Consider the following 12,811-nt stretch of genomic DNA (forward strand, 5'->3'; position numbering starts at 1 on the left):
AGACTTTCTACCAGCCCGGCGCTAACACACCTGATTCAACTAACCAAGACCCTGTTTGCATGCAACTGTAATGAAACAAACGCCTTCATACCCCTGTAACAGGACCATTTAACTGTAATGAAACAAACGCCTTCATACCCCTGTAACAGGACCATTTAACTGTAATGAAACAAACGCCTTCATACCCCTGTAACAGGACCATTTAACTGTAATGAAACAAACGCCTTCATACCCCTGTAACAGGACCATTTAACTGTAATGAAACAAACGCCTTCATACCCCTGTAACAGGACCATTTAACTGTAATGAAACAAACGCCTTCATACCCCTGTAACAGGACCATTTAACTGTAATGAAACAAACGCCTTCATACCCCTGTAACAGGACCATTTAACTGTAATGAAACAAACGCCTTTATACCCCTGTAACAGGACCATTTAACTGTAATGAAACAAACGCCTTCATACCCCTGTAACAGGACCATTTAACTGTAATGAAACAAACGCCTTCATACCCCTGTAACAGGACCATTTAACTGTAATGAAACAAACGCCTTCATACCCCTGTAACAGGACCATTCAACTGTAATGAAACAAACGCCTTCATACCCCTGTAACAGGACCATTTAACTGTAATGAAACAAACGCCTTCATACCCCTGTAACAGGACCATTTAACTGTAATGAAACAAACGCCTTCATACCCCTGTAACAGGACCATTTAACTGTAATGAAACAAACGCCTTCATACCCCTGTAACAGGACCATTTAACTGTAATGAAACAAACGCCTTCATACCCCTGTAACAGGACCATTTAACTGTAATGAAACAAACGCCTTCATACCCCTGTAACAGGACCATTTAACTGTAATGAAACAAACGCCTTCATACCCCTGTAACAGGACCATTTAACTGTAATGAAACAAACGCCTTCATACCCCTGTAACAGGACCATTTAACTGTAATGAAACAAAATCCTTCATACCACTGTAGCAGGACCAGGGTTGGTGCCCTGTTCCCACTCATTTTCCCTGGGTGACGAGGCTATAAGAAGGAGACTGTCCCTGCCCCTGGGTGACGAGGCTATAAGAAGGAGACTGTCCCTGCCCCTGGGTGACGAGGCTATAAGAAGGAGACTGCCCCTGGGTGACGAGGCTATAAGAAGGAGACTGCCCCTGGGTGATGAGGCTATAAGAAGGAGACTGTCCCTGGGTGATGAGGCTATAAGAAGGAGACTGCCCCTGGGTGATGAGGCTATAAGAAGGAGACTGTCCCTGCCCCTGGGTTGTCGAGGCTATAAGAAGGAGACTGCCCCTGGGTGATGAGGCTATAAGAAGGAGACTGCCCCTGGGTGACGAGGCTATAAGAAGGAGACTGCCCCTGGGTGACGAGGCTATAAGAAGGAGACTGCCCCTGGGTGATGAGGCTATAAGAAGGAGACTGCCCCTGGGTGACGAGGCTATAAGAAGGAGACTGCCCCTGGGTGATGAGGCTATAAGAAGGAGACTGCCCCTGGGTGACGAGGCTATAAGAAGGAGACTGCCCCTGGGTGATGAGGCTATAAGAAGGAGACTGCCCCTGGGTGATGAGGCTATACGAAGGAGACTGCCCCTGGGTGATGAGGCTATAAGAAGGAGACTGCCCCTGGGTGATGAGGCTATAAGAAGGAGACTGCCCCTGGGTGATGAGGCTATAAGAAGGAGACTGCCCCTGGGTGATGAGGCTATAAGAAGGGAACGGTGGTTACCTGGATAGTTGTGGCAGCCAGTCTCATCCTGGTGAAGTGTTTCCTCTCCAGCAGGGCCCTGAAGCGGCGCTGCAGAGTGACGATACGGTTCAGGACCTCCCTGTGAAGCAACGCCTGCAGTCGCTGACGCTCCACCTCCCGCAGGAACACCTGACAGTGGACACAATGAGTGGCACATCATACACACACACACACATATACACACTCTCACTGTTTACGTATGGACCTCCCCCTCCCTGGATGATCAAACACAGGAGCAACAAGAATTTCAGGTATGGGAGCTATGGGCTGCTAATTATAGACATCAAACCAAAGGAATAGTGCTGGACCCATCTATCAGTCTGTGTGTGTGTGTGTGTGTCAGAGGTCCTGTCCATTCTTGGGCTATGTTCTTTATAACATCCTGTCTCCCAGAAAGACTACAGTGCTGGTAATATAATGTCACTGCTCCTTATTTTTCTGTTTATTTAACTAAGTTCAATAACTTAAAGCAGGGCCGAATCTCCACCACCCCTGTGGTGACTCAAACTGATGGTCAACTACCACTCATCAAGACAAACATGACGGACCATTTTTTCTTCTAACTATAAGGACAATGCAAGGCATGTCTGTTCTGCTGTAGTATAGTTCATTAGTCCATCACCTGTGTTTTAGGGATGTGCATTTGGCCACAAACGTTTCTATAGATAAGGCTAGTCTAAATTTGTCAAATAAAACAGATCAATCCCCTTTGGGGTACAATATACTAGAGTAAACAAGACAATTGGATACAATTGTTGATACCTTGACTAAAAAGTCTCCATTTTATCCCTTCCTCTTGGTTTTAATCTACTATAGTGACAAGCAGCTGGGTGAATAGTACCATGGTTTTAATCTACTGTAGTGACAGGCAGCTGGGTGAATAGTACCATGGTTTAAATCTACTATAGTGACAGGCAGCTGGGTGAATAGTACCATTGTTTTAATCTACTATAGTGACAGGCAGCTGGGTGAATAGTACCATGGTTTTAATCTACTATAGTGACTATAGTGGGTGAATAGTACCATGGTTTTAATCTACTGTAGTGACAGGCAGCTGGGTGAATAGTACCATGGGTTTAATCTACTATAGTGACAGGCAGCTGGGTGAATAGTACCATGGTTTTAATCTACTATAGTGACAGGCAGCAGGGTGAATAGTACCATGGTTTTAATCTACTATAGTGACAGGCAGCTGGGTGAATAGTACCATGGTTTTAATCTACTATAGTGACAGGCAGCAGGGTGAATAGTACCATTGTTTTAATCTACTATAGTGACAGGCAGCTGGGTGAATAGTACCATGGGTTTAATCTACTATAGTGACAGGCAGCTGGGTGAATAGTACCATGGTTTTAATCTACTATAGTGACTATACTGGGTGAATAGTACCATGGTTTTAATATATTGTAGTGACAGGCAGCTGGGTGAATAGTACCATGGTTTTAATCTATCTACTATAATGACAGGCAGCAGGGTGAATAGTACCATTGTTTTAATCTACTATAGTGACTATAGTGGGTGAATAGTATCATGGTTTTAATCTACTATAGTGACAGGCAGCTGGGTGAATAGTACCATGGTTTTAATCTACTGTAGTGACAGGCAGCTGGGTGAATAGTACCATGGTTTTAATCTACTATAGTGACTATACTGGGTGAATAGTACCATGGTTTTAATATATTGTAGTGACAGGCAGCTGGGTGAATAGTACCATGGTTTTAATCTACTATAGTGACAGGCAGCAGGGTGAATAGTACCATGGTTTTAATCTACTGTAGTGACAGGCAGCTGGGTGAATAGTATCATGGTTTTAATCTACTATAGTGACTATAGTGGGTGAATAGTACCATGGTTTTAATCTACTATAGTGACAGGCAGCTGGGTGAATAGTACCATGGTTTTAATCTACTATAGTGACTATAGTGGGTGAATAGTACCATGGTTTTAATATATTGTAGTGACAGGCAGCTGGGTGAATAGTACCATGGTTTTAATCTACTGTAGTGACAGGCAGCTGGGTGAATAGTACCATGGTTTTAATCTACTATAGTGACAGGCAGCTAGGTGAATAGTACCATGGTTTTAATCTACTGTAGTGACATGCAGCTGGGTGAATAGTACCATGGTTTTAATCTACTATAGTGACAGGCAGCTAGGTGAATAGTACCATGGTTTTAATCTACTGTAGTGACAGGCAGTAGGGTGAATAGTACCATGGTTTTAATCTACTGTAGTGACAGGCAGCAGGGTGAATAGTACCATGGTTTTAATCTACTATAGTGACAGGCAGCTGGGTGAATAGTACCATGGTTTTAATCTACTGTAGTGACAGGCAGCTGGGTGAATAGTACCATGGTTTTAATCTACTATAGTGACAGGCAGCTGGGTGAATAGTACCATTGTTTTAATCTACTATAGTGACAGGCAGCTGGGTGAATAGTACCATGGTTTAAATATACTATAGTGACAGGCAGTAGGGTGAATAGTACCATGGTTTTGCCAACTTGGTATCCATCGGGAGCAAGGTCCACCTGGCCCAGATACTGTCTGATGCCTTCCTGGGTGGCACTGGTGCCCTCGGGTAGCAGCACGTGGAAGTGGCGGATGAAATCCTGCCAGGCAAGTAGAGGGAAAATGAGAAACACACACAAAAAACGGTTATTATAAATGTAGGAGGCAGTCCACAACGGCCACGGTCTCTACTGGTTGACTCTTCTCTATGGCACTGTACTGATCAGCTGTTTGACTGGCCTTCTCTCCATTGGTCTGAATCTGTCGCAGGGAGCACAAAACACTGCAGCCCCTGAGGATTGGAGCTGTTCATTTCTAAGTGACATCACCAGCTAGTCTGAGGACAAGATCCAGTTCGGGGCACATGTGGTTTTAGGGATAGTCCATGGTGATATTTACAGGGAGACTAACTAACATCATCAAAAAAAGATTCACTCTCCCACTCCTCCAAACGGAGGCCCGTTGTCTGATGTCAACACAGTAGGGCAGTCTGGGAAACCGGTGAAAGCTGTAGGAGTGTGGCTGACTGACTGGGAAACAAATGCTGTGTTTTTACAATTACCCCCACAGGGCCGAGTGTTTCATTACAGACTATAGAGGCCCTGTTCTCCACCATGACCTCAGGACAGTCTTCAGAAGATGACACGCGCTCCAGATATTTTTCATCATCACAGAGGACCGCAGCTCTAATCTGTCAGGGGAATTCAGATAAATGACAATGTCAGGCTGAGGCTAAAACTAGCTTGTGTTGTGAGTAAGTTAATGAGCGTACGGGCGGGGCATTTCTTCTCGTTTCACCGTCAAGGTTGTGTATTACAAACGTTCCATCACAGTGGTTTTTCCCGGTGATCTAATGTTTGGCTTCCACAGCTGTAAACACTAGCTCAACGGTTCCTTACAGGACAAGCAATACACAAAAATAAAAGGTGATGCTACTATAAAACTGAAGGATTTGCTAAAAGTACAGTAACAAGCTAGACACTAGACAATCTATAACATTATTGTGACATTACTCTACCCAACTGTCCTAATAGTCCCACAATACTATCATACAAACATCAAACTTAGTCTTCGAGACAATATGGCCACCACTTCAAATCGCAAGCAAGTAATTTCTTACAGCAGACGCCATTGTTTGCTCAATGAATAGCACGATAAGTTGCATACAACTGATCCCAATCACCAAGCCAACTGAAACACAGAAAGAAGTGGAAACAATGACTCAGATGTTGGACTTGACTCGGAGGTTACTGAGCAACAGAGGACATGACTCAGAGGTTACTGAGGAATAGAGGAAATTGCACCAGGGCTCGAGTCCACACCACCTTTGGACAGAAGGAAAATGTTAACGTTGTCGCTAATGAGTGACTGAAACTTGCACTCTTTGTTTCATGTTTCCAGGATAGAAGACCGGCAGATTAACTGACTAATGTCTACGATGTGAGACAGACCGGTAGATGGGGTAAATTAGGGATGAGTGTGTGTGCATGTATGTATATATGTTTGTGTATGTGTGTATGTGTGTGTGTGTGTGTGTGTGTGTGTGTATATAAACTCAGCAAAAAAAGAAATGTCCCTTTTTCAGGACCCTGTCTTTCAAAGATAATTCGTAAAAATCCAAATAACTTCACAGATCTTCATTGTAAAGGGTTTAAACACTGTTTCCCATGCTTGTTCAATGAACCATGAACAATTAATGAACATGCACCTGTGGAACGGTTGTTAAGACACAACAGCTTACAGACAGTAGGCAATTAAGGTCACAGTTATGAAAACTTAGGACACTAGGAGAGACCTTTCTACTGACTCTGAAAAACACCAAAAGAAAGATGCCCAGGGTCCCTGCTCATCTGCGTGAACGTGCCTTAGGCATGCTACACAGCGCCGTGAGGACTGCAGATGTGGCTAGGGCAATAAATTGCAATGTCCGTACTGTGAGACGCCGAAGACAGCGCTACAGGGAGACAGGATGGACATCTGATCGTCCTCGCAGTGGTAGACCACGTGTAACAACACCTGCACAGGATCGGTACATCCGAACATCACACCTGTGGGACAGGTACAGGATGGCAAAAACAACTGCACGAGTTAGACAAGGAACGCACAATCCCTCTATCAGTGCTCTGACTGTCCGCAATAGGCTTAGAGAGGCTGGACTGAGGGCTTCTAGGCCTGTTGTAAGGCAGGACCTCACCAGACATCACCGGCAACAAAGTCGCCTATGGGCACAAACCCACCATTGCTGGACCAGACAGGACTGGCAAAAAGTGCTCTTCACTGACGAGTCGCGGTTTTGTCTCACCAGGGGTGATGGTCGGATTCGCTTTTATCGTCGAGGGAATGAGCGTTACACCGAGGACTGTACTCTGGAGCGGGGTTGATTTGGAGGTGGAGGTTTCCGTCATGGTCTGGGGCAGTGTGTCACAGCATCTTCGGACTGAGCTTGTTGTCATTGCAGGAAATCAACGCTGTGCATTACAGCGAGGAAGACATCCTCCTCCCCTCCTCATCCTCCTCCCTCATGTGGTACCCATCCTGACATGACCCTCCAGCATGATAATGCCACCAGCCATACTGCTCGTTCTGTGCGTGATTTCCTGCAAGACAGGAATTTCAGTGTTCTGCAATGGCCATCGAAGAGCCCGGATCTCAATCCCATTGGGCATGTCTGGGACCTGTTGGATCTGAGGGTGAGGGCCATTCCCCACAGAAATGTCCAGGAACTTGCAGGTGCCTTTGTGGAAGAGTGGGGTAACATCTCACAGCAAGAACAGTCAAATCTGGTGCAGTCCATGAGGAGATGCACTGCAGTACTTAAAACCAGTTGGATATAGGGGGCGCTATTTAAATTTTTGGATGAAAAACGTTCCCGTTTTAAACAAGATATTTTGTCACGAGAAGATCCTCGACTATGCATATAATTGACAGCTTTGGAAAGAAAACACTCTGACGTTTCCAAAACTGCAAAGATATTGTCTGTGAGTGCCACAGAACAGATGTTACAGGCGAAACCCAGATAAAAATCCAATCAGGAAGTGCCGCATTTTTTGAAACCGCCTCATGCCAGTGACTCCTTATATGGCTGTGAATGAGCTACGAATGAGCTTACATTTTCCACGCATTCCCCAAGCTGTCTACAGCATTGTGACGTCATTTTAGGCATTTCCATTGGAGAATGGCTGTAGGGTACCATATTTGGCGAGTGGTCACATGGTGTCTCCCGGAGAAAATCTTGCGTAAAATACTGAGGTAGCCATTTTTCCAATCACTTCTTATGAGAAAACAATTGCCTTGATGGATATATTATTGAATATATATGTTAAAAACACCTTGAGGATGGATCCTAAACAACGTTTGCCGTGTTTCTGTCGATATTATGGAGCAAATTTTGAAAAAGTTTTGGGGTTATAGTTGAAGTATTTTTCGGTCGATTTCTCAGCCAAAACTGATGAACAAACTTTTTCGCCTACAAAAATATTATTTTTTGAAAAAAGGAACATTTGCTATCTAACTTGGAGTCTCCTGAGTGAAAGCATTGGAAGTTCTTCAAAGGTAAATGATTTAATTTGGTTGCTTTTCTTATTTTCGTGAAAATGTTGCCTGCTGCCAGCAGAGCCTAGCATAGCATTATGCCATGCTAAACTTACATAAATGCTTGTCTAGCGTTGGCTGTAACACATATTTAGAAAATCTGAGATGACAGTGTTGTTAACAAAAGGCTAAGCTTGTGTTTGAATATATTTATTTCATTTCACTTGCGATTTTCATGAATAGGAAAAGTTATTTTTAGTTTGTGTGTGTGTGTGTGTGTGTGTGTGTGTTTTTTTGAGTACGTGCATCTGTATAAAACTGCTTACCTGGAAGGTGTACTTGATGCTGTAGCCTGACTGGCGGATGCGCACGGTCTCCAGCATACCCGTGTAGCGGAGCTGCCTGAGCACCAGGCCTTCGTTGAAGCGCAGGGGCAGCTTCTCTGCATTAGAACGGATGCATTTGACAAAGTAGGGCTCTGATTGGCCTAGAGTCTCCATCAGCTTATTGAGAGAGGCCTGTGGTAGGACAGATCAGGGGTGCCATCATTAGTCCAAAACGTTTATTTAAAAAAAAAACTGTTAATAACTCCAAACGGAAAACATTTCTATTGGACAAATTCAGGTAGGCCCCTCCCTGTTTCGTTTGCTTCTGTTTGGTTCCTAGTGAATACATACCAGGGCATTGACTTCACCAAAAATATATTAAAACATCGTATAAACAGACAGAAATAATACACGGACGGCACATTGGCTTTGTTGGTTTTATAGCAGGGAGGAGTGGTTTAGTTGGTGTACTGTGGCTTGTTTTATAGCAGGGAGAAGTGGTTTTGTCTGGTGTGAATAAATTGTTGTCATATCTTTATAACCTTTTTAACCACATAATAAAAGACTGTCTAGGATAAAAGGCTAGTGTGTCCTTGGCTGCTGTAGCATGGAGGGTTGGGGTGAGGAGAGAGACGGGTCCTCTTGGGTTCTCTTGCGCCGGACAACAAGAAAAAGACTGGGTGAGGTCCATCTGAATGCTTCTTACGAAGCCACTCCTTCGTTGCCTGGGCGGTGTGTTTGGGATCATTGTCATGCTGAAAGACCCAGCCACGTTTCATGCTTCACAGTAGGTATGGTGTTCTTTGGATGCAACTCAGCATTCTTTGTCCTCCAAACACGACGAGTTGAGTTTTTACCAAAAAGTTCTATTTTGGTTTCATCTGACCATATGACATTCTCCCAATCTTCTTCTGGATCATCCAAATGCTCTCTAGCAAACTTCAGACGGGCCTGGACATGTACTGGCTTAAGCAGGGGGACACGTCTGGCACTGCAGGATTTGAGTCCCTGGCGGCGTAGTGTGTTACTGATGGTAGGCTTTGTTACTTTGGTCCCAGCTCTCTGCAGGTCATTCACTAGGTCCCCTCGTGTGGTTCTGGGATTTTTGCTCACCGTTCTTGTGATCATTTTAACCCCACGGGGTGAGATCTTGCGTGGAGCCCCAGATCGAGGGAAATTATCAGTGGTCTTGTATGTCTTCCATTTCCTAATAATTGCTCCCACAGTTGATTTCTTCAAACCAAGCTGCTTACCTATTGCAGATTCAGTCTTCCCAGCCTGGTGCAGGTCTACAATTTAGTTTCTGGTCTGACAGCTCTTTGGTCTTGGCCATAGTGGAGTTTGGAGTGTGACTGTTTGAGGTTGTGGACAGGTGTCTTTTATACTGATAACAAGTTCAAACAGGTGCCATTAATACAGGTAACGAGTGGAGGACAGAGGAGCCTCTTAAAGAAGTTGAGCTCTCACAAGTCTGTGAGAGCCAGGAATCTTGCTTGTTTGTAGGTGACCAAATACTTATTTTCCACCATAATTTGCAAATAAATTCATTAAAATCCTACAATGTGATTTTCTGAATTTTTTTCTCTTATTTTGTCTGTCATAGTTGAAGTGTACCTATGATGAAAATTACAGGCCACTTTTTAAGTGGGAGAACTTGCACAATATTGGTGGCTGACTAAATACCTTTTTGCCCTATATGTATATATATATATATATGTGTGTGTGTGTGTGTGTGTGTGTGTGTGTGTGTGTGTGTGTGTGTGTGTGTGTGTGGCTATTTCGGTGGCCAGGAATGCACTTCCCCCCACTCCATTCAGAAGATGAAAGCAATCAGCCACACAACAGGATGTGGGAAGTGATGTCACCACTCGCAGCCTTCTGCCCAGGCTTCCTGCCAGCCAGAGAGGGTTAGAGTACAGGCCAGGGCTAGGGGATATGGGATTGTTGTTGTGGGGGTGGTCACGCCTCTTTACTCTCATACTGCGTCCCAAATGCCCCCCTACTCCAGGTCCTGGTCAAAACTAGTGCACTATGTAGGGAATAGGGAGTCATTTGGGACTCCTCCTCCCCCACTGTGAGCCAGGAGCAATAGAGACAGCCAGGCATGAGAAAAGACACAACAGAGGAGTTAAGAAAGACAAGATGGTGGGAGGGGATGGAGAGATGATTACGGCTGTGATAAAGGGGACGATCATAACTGAGATGAGTTGACAACGTCCCCTTCTGTTTCATCAGCCTACTCAGCTGGTCTTAGAGTAGCTGGGGACTTCCATATGTAAGTATTTACCTTTACTTTGGCGACTACAACGTCATTTTTAAACCTAGTTTGAAAGTAACTGTTCTTTCTGGAAGGTGTGCTGCACCATTTTGCCCTACATTTTCCCCCAACATAGTCCAGCAATTTGAGTTCAACCAATGAGCATCAGCCCCTTGTCATATGAGACAGCAGGCAAGATGCATATGATGAACACACAGCAGGGCGAGAGCAATGACGTGTAGCACATATGTCATGTAGTACGCCATTTTCTGGGAACACTTTCGGCTCGTGAGCACTATTTTCCAAACTACTGGCTAAAAAGTATACAAAAGTGCCAGAGAATCTTTTTAATATAAAATAGCAATATGGGTTTTTATTATATTCTTTTTGACATGGTGAAATCTGCTCAACTGAGCTGAACATTCATCATCAGGGATCACACTAGTTTCCAAAGTGACAGAGACATGGGGATGTTCTTGACAAGAGATGCTTTTTATGGCCTATTAAATTGTACTTTTTCCCCCAACCCAGACACGATGTCATCGTTGTCTTTTGGGTGGGATGATAAAAAGAAAAAGACGTCACAGGCTGGGACCTGACAGTGGGCGGACAGACAGACAGACGAGGTTTTAAAAAGACGTCACAGGCTGGGACCCGACACTGGGCGGGCAGACAGGCGTACAGGCAGAGGGAGGAGGTTGTAAGAGACAGCTCATGGGACAACACCCAGAGTTCCAGAGAACATCCATACTGTCAGCTGGACTCAGCTGGTCACTTCCAATACACATCCCAGATACGTGTAGCAGAGAGATGTCAACCCTAACCACTGATCTGAGGTCAGTTTTGTATTTTATCCCCTGATACACAGGTGTCAAACTCCAGTCCTCGAGGGCCAGCGGGTCATCGCTCCTCCCTTGTACTTGATTGATCAATTAAGGTCACTGATTAGTTAGGAACTCCTCTCACTTTGTTGTCTAGGTCTTAATGGGCGTAATTGGACAAGAATTTAAAAGATATAACAAAAACCAGCAGCCTCATGGCCCGCCAGGATTTAAGTTTGGCACCCTTGCCCTAATAGTTAAGGGCATGATTTGGGAAAGATACACTGATCCTAGATGTGTGCTTAAGGGGGACTGACTGACCTGGAACTGAGCGCTGATGCTGGGTGGTTTCTTCTTCTTGTGGAGGTGGAGGAGGGACTTGGTGATGCGGTCGTGCAGCGTCAGGTTGCTGAGATACTTTAGGGACTTGACGTCAAGCAAGTGCTGCGGTAACAGAGAAGAACACACAGCCAGTATGAGTCAGCACTAGTACCATCACTAGCGGTTTAAACACAAGGTGGCTTATAACAAGGTGGCTTATAACAAGGTGGCTTAACAAGGTGGCTTAACAAGGTGGCTTAACAAGGTGGCTTAACAAGGTGGCTTAACAAGGTGGCTTAACAAGGTGGCTTACCTTTGGAAGACTGGGCTTTGATTTGTAGTTTTTGTTTCTCCTGGTAAAAGAGAGCAGATGGTTTTAGGGACTTAGAAGAATATCTACACTGCGTCTTCTCTACCAGGCCAAAATAGGGCATAAAGAGGAGTGGTGTAGGAGGTTTGAGACAGAAACAGTCAGTCCTGACAGTAACTTAAGGAGTGGTGTAGGAGGTTTTAGACAGAAAGTCAGTCCTGACTGTAACTTAAGCAGTGCTGGTGGTGGGTGGGTGACCAGTGTTAACTTCTTTGGGACTGGGGGGCAGTATTGAGTGGCTTGGATAAAAAGGTGCCCAGAGTAAACTACCTGCTACTCAGGGCCAAAAGCTATAATATGCATATAATTAGTAGATTTGGATAGAAAGCACTCTGAAGTTTCTAAAACTGTTTGAATAATGTCTGAGTATAACAGAACTCATATGGCAGGCAAAAACCTGAGAAAAAAATCAAACCAGGAAGTGGGTAATATGAGGTTTGTAGTTTTGCCTATCGAATATACAGTGTCTATGGGGTCATATTGCACTTCCTAAGGCTTCCACTAGATGTCAACAGTCTTTAGAACTTTGTTGGATGCTTCTACTGTGAAGGAGGGGAGAATGAGAGCTGTTTGAGACAGGGGTCTGGCAGAGTGCCATGAGCTCAGTCTCACGCGCTCCCGTGAGAGTTAGCTGCATTCCATTGCATTTCTACAGACAAAGCAATTCTCCGGTTGAAACATTATTGAAGATTTATGATAAAAACATCCTAAAGATTGATTCTATACTTCGTTTGACAGGTTTCTACGAACTGTAATATGACTTTTCGTCTGAACTTTCGCCTGGACTTGCCTGCACCTCCTGAGTTTGGATTTGTGTACTAAACGCGCGAACAAAAAGGAGGTATTTGGACATAAATGATGGCCTTTATCGAACAAAACAAACATTTATTGTGGAACTGGGATTCCT

At 44.5% G+C, this 12,811-nt stretch overlaps 1 protein-coding gene across 13 annotated transcripts in view; it reads right to left on the bottom strand.

The window, feature by feature from the left end:
- The window catches only part of LOC110506951 (unconventional myosin-IXAa), a 196,555-nt gene that overhangs the window by 34,880 nt on the left and 148,864 nt on the right, over positions 1–12,811 (bottom strand). For all 13 annotated transcript variants that reach the window (XM_036963813.1, XM_036963820.1, XM_036963823.1 and 10 more), the window contains 5 exons: positions 11,848–11,887; positions 11,535–11,657; positions 8,136–8,327; positions 4,257–4,379; positions 1,747–1,896 (listed from right to left, as the gene is read on the bottom strand). In XM_036963813.1, coding sequence (XP_036819708.1) covers positions 1,747–1,896; positions 4,257–4,379; positions 8,136–8,327; positions 11,535–11,657; positions 11,848–11,887 — 628 coding nt within the window. The remainder of the gene's footprint in view (positions 1–1,746; positions 1,897–4,256; positions 4,380–8,135; positions 8,328–11,534; positions 11,658–11,847; positions 11,888–12,811) is intronic.

This window comes from Oncorhynchus mykiss, chromosome 26 (assembly GCF_013265735.2).
Source record: "Oncorhynchus mykiss isolate Arlee chromosome 26, USDA_OmykA_1.1, whole genome shotgun sequence".
Lineage (NCBI taxonomy): Eukaryota > Metazoa > Chordata > Actinopteri > Salmoniformes > Salmonidae > Oncorhynchus > Oncorhynchus mykiss.